Source organism: Trichosurus vulpecula, chromosome 2 (assembly GCF_011100635.1).
Source record: "Trichosurus vulpecula isolate mTriVul1 chromosome 2, mTriVul1.pri, whole genome shotgun sequence".
Taxonomy (NCBI): Eukaryota; Metazoa; Chordata; class Mammalia; order Diprotodontia; family Phalangeridae; genus Trichosurus; species Trichosurus vulpecula.
The window spans coordinates 348,103,226-348,113,498 of record NC_050574.1 but is presented as its reverse complement, the minus strand read 5'-3'; the positions used below and the strand labels follow the sequence as shown (position 1 = coordinate 348,113,498).

At 37.7% G+C, this 10,273-nt stretch overlaps 1 protein-coding gene across 1 annotated transcript; it reads left to right on the top strand.

Moving 5' to 3' along the window:
* The first annotated feature begins 1,583 nt into the window (after positions 1-1,583).
* LOC118837151 (OX-2 membrane glycoprotein-like) lies at positions 1,584-9,181 on the top strand. The gene is made up of 3 exons (XM_036744117.1): positions 1,584-1,659; positions 7,832-8,176; positions 8,880-9,181. The coding sequence occupies exons 1-3, from the start codon at positions 1,605-1,607 to the stop codon at positions 9,179-9,181; spliced, it is 702 nt and encodes a 233-aa protein (XP_036600012.1). The 5' UTR covers positions 1,584-1,604.
* Positions 9,182-10,273: the final 1,092 nt, after the last annotated feature.

Below are 10,273 nucleotides of genomic sequence, written 5' to 3'. Positions count from 1 at the left end.
TTCTATGATCCTGTGAAACATCTCTGCTTTAAACTAGTTAGCTAAAGTAATTCCAGCTATCAGATTTTGGCAGAGCAGAAATAGGATATGTATAAAAACGATGAACTAAAATCAAAATCTAAATGTTACTGCAACTTAGGAGGTGGGTAAGGGTGTTGCAGCCTGGGAAATTCATAGCTAGAGCTGTTGCCCACTTGGTAAATGACACCCTATATAAAAATAAATCCAAATGTCTATGAGAAAAAAACTGATACCTACTTTTATGTTCTTTCTGTTTTAATCTTTCCTTTCTTCTCCTCCGTAGGACTAGGAGGTTTTAAAATCCCTCTCAGGTATATTTGAAAGATGTGTCACCCTGGGAGGGAAATAAAAAATAAATTAGTAGAAGCATGCAAATCCTGGGTTATTTCTGTAAAGGTATATGGTTCTGCTCAATTCATTCTTCATCAAATTATAAAAGTCCTCAAAATTGTTCATTTGTATCATATTGATGTTATAAATCATTCTTTTGGCTCTGTTCACTTTACCCTGTATCACTTCATCTAATTCTTCCCAAGTCTTTCTGAAAACCATCCCCTTCATCATTTCTTACAGCACAAGAGCATCCCATTCATTCGTGTACCACGATTTTCTCAGCCATTCCTCAAATGTTGGACATCCCCTTAGTTTCCAGCTTTGTTTTCTTTGTTTTTGCCACCACAAAAAGAACTGTTTTCAAGTAAAAAAAAACGTAAAAGCAAACAATTTTGAGAGCTGTAAGAAGTATGATCAAGGGAGTCATCAGTCACGATTCCAGAGGACCAACAATGAAACATGATGCTCATCGTATAGACACAATGGATTTAGATCATGGAATGAGCCATATTTCTGTCCACAGCCATTGAAGGAACTTGTTTTCCTTCACCATGTGTATTTATTACAAGAAATTTGTGGTGTTTTTTCCCCCCAATGGAGTTGACAGTGCCAGGGAGAGAAAATAGATTTCTCTCTCTCTCTCTTTTTTTTAAAAGAGATGTGAGGGATTCTACAGATGAGAAGCATTGCCTGTATTTTCAGATGAGATTACTGCATTATTAGTTTCACTTAATTATTTTACTTTGTTACAAAAGAACTCCAAGAGGGAGTAAACTCTAAATGTTTATAATGTAAAAATAAAACTGTCTCTGTGTATGTCCCTCTCTGTATGTGTCTGTCTTACTCTCTGTCTCCTCGGTAACATAGGAGCAATGTAGTGGATAGTTTCTTACTTAGAGATGAAATAGGAAGCCCCTTTTGACAAGGGTTCTTATCCTGGGGATGGGGGGGATGGGAGAGGGGAGTCTATGAAATGTTTTTAAAAAAAATATGGTAACTTGTATTTTAATATAATTAACTTCCTGGCTACTCCATTGTATTTTATTTTATACATTTAAAATTGAGAAGGAGTCTTTAAAGGCTTCCTCAGACTGCCCAGGGAATTCATGACACACACACACACACACCCTCGGAGCTGGGGGTGGAGCAGTGACGTGAAACATGTTTACCGAACATTTGGCGGGCTTTTAAAAGTTTTTCAAAAAGTGAAATCAATATCTGTTGGGAAGACTTCAGGCACTGCTTCTTCTATGCTGTCTCTGCTCCAGTCTTTTCTCCTCTTCCTCCTCAGGACAGGAGGAGCAGGTAAGAAGTTTTAACTTGTACCAGATGCTTTTGAAGGGCATGCCATCCCAGCAGGGAGACTGCTAAAAAATGAAGAGAAGGGTGCAAATCTTGGGTTACTTCTGCAAAGGGAAATGATCCTAAGAATACTTAGCTTGCTAATCAAGTATTCACACTTGAACTCTCTCCTCTCCCTCAGGAGCTTTCTTTAAACAGATAAACAAGAAGTTTCTGCAGCTGAGTAGCCTTTTATTGGAAACTTTACTCTGGCTGATATTACTACCCCCTTGCTCCAATGTTTTCTCTGTTTAAGGATATTAGGTAAAATTGGTGAAGATTTTTTATTTCATGTTATTCACATGTATTGCATCTATTTTGTACATACCTACATGCATGGATGGTGTCTGTCCTTACCATCCTCTACATTGGGAGTTCTTAACCTTTTTTTGTGTCATGGACCCCTTTGGAAGTCTGGTGAAGCCTACAGACTGCCTCAGAATGATGTTGTTGATGCATAAAATAAAATACATGAGATCACCATAGAAACCAATTATATTAAAATAAAGTTGGGATTTTTCCCCCCTCCATTCAAGTTCACAGACCCCTTGAAATCTATACACAGACTCCTTGGGGTCTCCACCTGAAGGCTGAAAGAGGGATACAGTGCCAAAGGTATTACTGTCCCCTGCTGGAGGAAAAAAAAAAACAAACCAATAATCCTCTAAAGAAACATGTGCTTTGGAAGAGATATTTTATCACACAGATGCAGCCAAGTAGAGTGATAGCCAAAAGAAGTAATATTCTGTGTAAGTAGGGTGGTGAGTTGTCAATAGAGAAAAAAAAATTCTCCACTAACAATTCAAGAAACAGTTTATGTAGTTATTTCCATTACCATTTGAAAGGCTCTATAGTTACCCTTCATCCTTCCTTTTCTGAAACTGGGTTATTTAAGATATCTATTTGGTGTGTTTTGTAATTTTTAAGGAATTCTTTATATCTTTTGTGTTCTTAGCTGTGTTAGCATATAATTGTGCATAGTAGGTGCTGATAATTCTTTTTTTCCTCTGGTTTTGTTGTGATTTCACCTTCTTCATTTGCTGTTTTGTTGATTTGGTTCTGTCCTCTTCTTTTTATCAGATTAGCTAAATGTTTATCAATTTTACTGATCTTTTCTAAGAGTCAGTTTTAGTTTCATTTATCGTTTCTACAATCTTATTAGCTTGCCTCAATTTTGTGGCAAAAGACCAGGATTGAGAGCTGGAAGAGGGTTTTCATCTCTTGATGTGTCTTCTGATTGGCCTGACAGCAAATTATTGAGAACTCCTCTAGTAATCCGGATTGGTGGACATTTTAATGAGAAGGTGGGCCAAGAAGTTCATAATTCCTTCCATTACTGGGAAGGGGGAAGAACAGCAGATGGATCCCTAGAGCTTAACTACAGCTAGGGAAAATGGCTTTCAAATGTGGCTGACCTGTCTTTCTCTGACATTTAAGAAATGGAATGATAGCTGGTTTATGAAACCCCAGCTTACTCTAGCAATCTTTAGCTAGAAAAAAAAAAAGCTATCTCAATCAGATTTTTTTTTTTACTGGTGTAGTCTCCCTTTTTAGACTAGGTCATTCTAAATTTTGATGAGGAAAATAGTAAGGATGAGGAGACATGTTCTGGGGAAGGATCTGGCTCCAGATGGCTTTTCTTTGTTTTCTCCTATAAACAAAAGCAAGGGTCCCTGCCCAGGTAAATGTCTTGCTGGCCTCGAGTAAATTATATTCCTCAGCTAAAATGTGTTGGGAAGATTTTATCTTTAAGCTAATGAAAGAAATGACCTTTTGAACAGAAAAAGGAATATTACAAATTAATAGTAATAATCAAATGAAACAGCATTAAAATTAATTTTTTTCAGTACCTGTTTTAGGTTTTCTTTTTGTTGACTTTCTAATTTTAAAAAATGCATATTTAGTTCATTAATTCTCTTTTTCTATTTTGACTTCTACTTTTACCCTTGTCACCTTGTGTGTATTTAGAAAGAAATATCTTAATGGCTTGTTGGTGTCGGTTGCTGTATTTACTTACCCTTCTTGTATTTCTGTTGTCTGGGGTGTTTGAAAAGTAAATAATTTCCTTGGGTTTAGTCTTCTCTCTAGGAATGTTTCAAATGCCTTTTTTTTAAACTGAGTACAAGCCTTTTTATTAATGGTTAAACTCAGATTTGAATCTTTGGTTGCAACTTGAGATCCTTTACTCTTCAGAACACATTATTCTATTTTATTCTGTAGTTTCTGATGGGTGCGAAATAGTCTCATGTTATTAAAATTTCCTTTTATATTTAAAGGTCTTTCTCTTGGTTCCTAGTAGAACTTGTTGTTTGTCAGTAGAATTATTACATTTAACTGCTATGTGTCTTAGAGTTTGTAGGATAGGGTATTTTCCAGAGGCTATCTATGGATTCTTTCAATTGGCACTTGATTTTTTGTGTTCAGAAATGCTGGTCAGTTTTCTTACATTGTTTCTTGCATTATAATGTTAAGGAACTTTTTTTTTAACCTATAGTCTTCTGTGAACCTTATACTCAAGTGTCAAAGGCAATTTGAATTGACTCATGAGAAGTGATTGTTAAATTTTCATTGTGAGCATTTAACTCAGAAATTGAGGTAAACGCTATAAATCAAGCCTAATTTATTATTTTGTTGATTGTTTAGTCTTAAGAAAGTGATGGAGAAAATAGTATACTGCAGATTAAACTTAAAAGTGTGTACATACTTTTTTTATAGAGTCAGTTTATTTCCTAATATATTACTGTCCATAATTCTCAAATTGTCTTAATACATCCTTTCTTTAAGATCATGTGTTTTGATTGTATGGAGATTTCTCATTCTTCTAATAACACACTTTTAAGTATATAATTTTTTGTGTTAAAATTGTATTTTGTTCTGGTCTCCCTGACTATTTCCCCTCCCTTCAAGTTAGTAAAGAGGGTTTATAAGTAGCCAATACAGAGTAACAACATCAGGAAGTAAGAATGCAAAGGAGAACCAAGAAGTCATTTACTCTCCCAAAGATCAAAGTGATGAAGTCAGGGAACCATGTTTTTAGGGGTGCTCAAGACCCCAAATACCAACAGGCTGGGTCCTGTTCAAATGAATTTGATTCAAGCCTTCTCAGAGAAAGAGAAAAACAGAGTTTATTACAGATTCGCCATAATGGGAAGTCTTAAGAAATCTCACCATTTGTGAGGCTCGTTTTCACAAACATGAAAACTACTGAGCTAGATGGAATCTGAGCACCTTCATGGAGGCAAAATGAAACTTATATACAGAGAGATTGTGGGAGGGATCTAGGGTGTCCTGGGGTGATAGGAGGAAGGGTTTAGGAAGGGTCTTAAGGAGGAGTCTAAGGTGGAGCTTGATGGGACTGGAGTGAGGTCAGACTCCAGGAACCAAGAGAATGGGATTAAGGGTAGGAAGTAGCTGAAAGCTACCTGGAGATAACAGACAATGTAGGGCTAGGCTAGTTTAAAGGTAACAGATTTGGGCATACGCACTTTGATAGGATACAGGGTGGGAAGTAGCCAGACAATGGAGGGCTAAGCTAGGTTAAGAGTAACCTAGAGGTTTGGGCCTAGTGATAATGGAAGGCTTATGGCCTCATCAAGTGGGAATATTCAAGAAGAGTTCAAGGGGGCTACCACAGTCTAAACCCCATCAAAAGGAGCATAATTTTCAAACTGTATTATATATTAAATAGCTTTTTTTTGCATCAGCTGAAGTATAATAAAATTCTACTCCAATCTACCAGTTTAACTCTGTATATATCTCTCATTCTTAAATAACATACTGTTGGATTCTGTTTTTTAATCCATTTTGCTATCCATTGCCATTTTATGGGTGAGTTCATCCTATTTACATTCAAAATTCTAAGTAGTGTTATTCACTCCATCTGTTTTACTCACTATTGTCCCTCTCAGCCTGTCTTTTTACATTACCCTAGTTACCTTATTTTCTCTCCCCTTAGGTTCCTATTCCTTATTTTACCCACCCCAGTAAGAATCCCTCCCTTATCCTTTCCCTCCACCCTCCTAAATCTTAATCTACACACCCTTCTAAAAGTCCCTCCCTTACTTTGTCCCACAGTTTTCTTACCTCTCTATCAGTGGGTAAGACTTCTACACCCCTGAGTGCTGGTAGTGTGATACTTGGAATTAAGATTGCAGTTTAGATCTATAATAAAGAACCCTGTTTTAGGACAGTTGTTAACCGCTCCCTGCATTACAGCACACATCCCTGTACCAAGGAGAAAACGCCTTGCCACACATTCCTGTAATTCCCCGAGGGACTCCCACCTTCTTGTTTCAACCTGAATTAGCACAAGACCCTGTCTCAAGACTATGACCTAAGGAAAAAGGAACTGACCCACACCCAAAGTGAACAAATAAGTCCTGTTATGGGTTTGCCCTCAAGGCCCCTGCCCCTAGACAGTAAAACAATAAGGCAATATGAATGCAGTTAGGCCTCAAGGAGCCCCTCAAGGCCTGTTCCTGTCAGCTGAAAAGGATAAAGTTAAGCAAAGATGGACATTCCTTGTGCCCAAACCTTGTGCAATGACCCATACAATTAAGGGAAATATCTAACTGCTGAACTTTGGCTTCTGTACCCTTTTGCTTGCTCAACCATTAATAGTTTGGTATAAAAGTCTCCCCTGAGCTCTGTTCAGGGCCGCTCTGATTTGGGTTGCTTATGCCCCAGACAGCCGCTGGCTAATAAATTCTCCAATTAAAACTCATACTCTGTGACATGTCTTGCTTGCTGCAGGGTTTGGTATTGTTATACCGACAGCGAGTGAGACACACCACAGAGTATAAGTTTTAAATGGAGAATTTATTAGCCGGCGGCCATTTGGGGTTCAACCCAAATCAGAATGGCCCCAAGTTGGGGTGAAGGAGTCATTTTTATACCGAAAAATCTAGGTGCAGTGGTTAATTATCTCTTGAAATTTACATATGTTATTTTAGCAGACTTGGCAAGCCTGTGTTATTTCACTTTTTATGACCGTGATACAAGAAGAGGAACTTCCTGAATAGATTGTAAATACAGCATACCAGATAGCTGACGAAGTGTCAACTGAAATTACAACCCAGGATCTCTTTGTCTAATTTGCCATTAGCATCCCACAACATGGTATATGTTCATAAAATATAAAGAGGAAAAGTCATATAATTCAAGATAATGTCTGGGGCTGAGACTTTCATCCTTAATGGCTATAGACAGACCAAGGGATGCCCCAGCTGGGTTTGTTGACACAAGATAGAGACTTCTCTGAGCCCGCTCTGGAAAAAAGAGACTGTTAGCATCAGGCTTTTCCTCTGGTTAATTAGTCTACATTCCTTAGAACAGTCACGGGGCCCAGAGACATTTGCTGAACACCAAATGGCAGGAACTAAGTCCGTTTTTCTTGTGCAAACTGGGGTTTTTAGTTAGGAGCTGGGGGCAGGAGTCTCCTTAGCAATAACTGATTTCTCCAGCACCACAGTATAACAGTAGTTTTCTCTTCAATTCAGATCTGATGATAGCAAGGTTCCAATATTACCAGCCCTACACCCTCACCTGCTTACTTTGTATTGGTTCTTCCTTTTGCACCCCATTTTTACTAAATAGTTGCTCCTTTTTATCTTTTTCCACCCAATTTTGTTTTTTAGAATCACCCCACTATACACAACTCAGCCCCAACCTTTCTTTCAAACTACCCTAGTAATTAATTATGACAGTTTCAAGAATACTGATAACATTTTCATATAGAAATAAGCAGACCTAGTGCTTTTAATAAGCCTACAATTGACTTCTGTTGAAAGTCCTATGAGTCAGCATACTGCTGCTATGAGCATGGGGATTGGGGTGGGCTTGGAGAGTTAAGTGAGTGAGTTAGAGGTCAGAGGTTAGCTTTCTCTGTTGTTAGTTCACCAAGTTTTTACCTTTTTACATTCTTAGTGGTCCTAAACCATGGAGACACCTGAAATTGCTTTATCTCAGGGGCATAATTTCTATTTTAGGGAGATTTGAGAGGTTCTAAAGATCAGAGAAAATGTCTAATCCTCCATCTTGTTGGTCATGTAACCCACTCAATGCTCATTCTACTATCCTACGTGCCTACATTTATTCAGTTTGAATGCTTTTCTCTTTTCATCGTTGCTTTTTTAAGTTTCAGGTTCTTCATTTGTAATGAAGAGTAAAAGCACTGATATAGCCTCCCTTGGGAACAACGTGACCCTGAAATGTAACTTGACAATCCCAGCTGATGTTCTGCAGATTACCTGGCAAAAGGTCCAAGGATCTGTACCTGAAAACATCGGCACCTACAGCAGCCGATATGGTGGAAAAATTCTCCCGCCATACAACAATCGGATTCAGTACAACAGTACAGAACTGACATCGTCAAGCATGACTATATATAATGTGACCTGGGAGGATGATGCATGTTACAAGTGTCTCTTTAATGTTTTTCCAAATGGTATCCATGGAGGACAAATGTGCTTCAGTGTACAACGTAAATGGAAAACTGTCTTTGTGCCATAATGTTTTCTAGAAGAGCCAGATTGTCTGAAAAGCAGAAATGGGGGATGAGGAGGAGGGGCAGATATTATACCTAACATTTTGTTGTAATGACACTTATGGTCGGGGTCTTTAGTCATATTAGGACTGAAGGTAGTTTAGAAATTGTTCAATCTAAACTTCTCATCATGCCATGCTAAATCTCGAATGACACGTTTATGTGGTTGTGACCTGTAAAGTAAGTCTGAGTATTTCTTGTTGAGAAAATACAGAGGCCAATATAATGCTCAGCACACCACAAGCATTTAATAAAGGTGGATGCTTATTTTTAAACAATAGTAAAAAGTATTTAAATGAAGGATAAGAGTAGGGCAGTGGAAAGAATTGCTCAAAAAAATCAGTTCAATTGTGTCTGCTATTTGCCCCAACCCCCCAACTATGCTTTCTTTTCCCCTCCTAATATTCAAAGTCAAGGATTGTACCCCCTCAGATGAAATCCATTTAAAGGCTCCATGAAGGTGTGCACTCTTTACTGTTTTTATATACCAGTGCCTGCCCTCAGGAGATGCTCTGAGACTGTAAGTTGCTGAACTACTTAGGAGTGCTCTAAACCAATGAAATTATAGGCCTAGATTGGAATCATTTGTATGCTATATGGATATGGATGATTTCTGAATTTTCTTTTTTGCTTGACTTAGATGTGTCTGAATTAAGAATTGAGTGCCATCCTCACCCCACCAAAGAGAAAATCCTTGTAGTCATCTGCTCCGCTACAGGAAAACCTGCTCCACACATCACCTTCTCCCATGAGAGCCTGCTGATGGGATCACCTAAGGAACATATTGATCAGAACCCAGATGGCATAGCTAATGTCACCAAATGGTATAACATCTCGCTGGAGGATATGAGGAAACTTCAGAATGCATCCTGTGACATGGATCACCCCCTAAGGAAGGAGAAAAAACATGTTTGTTTTCCCCAGGAATCAGAATGTAAGTAAAAAGTAGAGACCTGTAAGGTGGAATTTTAATTAATACACTCATTGTGGTCCATATCTTTTAGATAAATGAAATATAATTTTATGTGTGTGTGTGTGTGTGTGTGTGTGTGTGTGTGTGTGTGTGTGTATAAGGCAAGTAGGCGGCACATCAGGAAGATTTCTCTTCATGAGTTCAAATCTGACCTCAGACACTTACTAGCTGTGTGACCCTGGGCAAGTCAATCCTGTTTGCCTCAGTTTCCTCATCTCTAAAATGAGCTGGAGAAGGAAATGGCAAATCCAGTATCTTTTACAAGAAAACTCCAAAGGGAGTCCCAAAGAGTTAGATATGACTGAAAATAACTGAACAACAACAATACATGCATATATATATATTCATATATATATATACATATATATATATACATACATATGTATTACAGGGTGTCCATAAAATCTGTGTGCAATTTACAAGTTACAACTATTTTAAATTGCACACAGACTTTATGGATGCCATATATGTATATATATATAAAATATATGAAATATGAAACACTGTACCATTATAAGATTTAGAAGTCATTCAAAGGTATTTGTGTCCACTCTTCTTCTATGAGCCACCCTCTAGTAACTAAAGAATTGGTTGAGGGGCTGTTTTTCATAGTTGCAGACAACAAAATGTCTCCAAACTACATTTAGTCATCATTGAAATAAAACTCTTCCAAGGGCAGCATCTCTCACAGTTTAGCCTCATTCACAAATATTTATTGCCAAATGGTGTAGTTGATCGAGTGTTGCTTTTGGAGTAAGGCAGACATGGATTTTAGTCCTATCTCCACCACATACTGGCTAGATGAAAACTGGGCAAGTCACTGAACCTTTCAAAGTTATAGTCACCTCTCTGTAATAGTCATTATTATGTAGACAATGTGATAATTACAATCTCAAAGCAAGCCAAAATTGGATCAGGGGAAAGGTACTGATAAATTTTCCTTATGATTGACTAAAGACGAACACAAAGTTAAACTTGAAATAAGAAACAAAAGAGGCTCCACGTATTGCGAATTAGGGTGATTAATATATGGCATTTATGGCTTATATTTTCTAGCAATT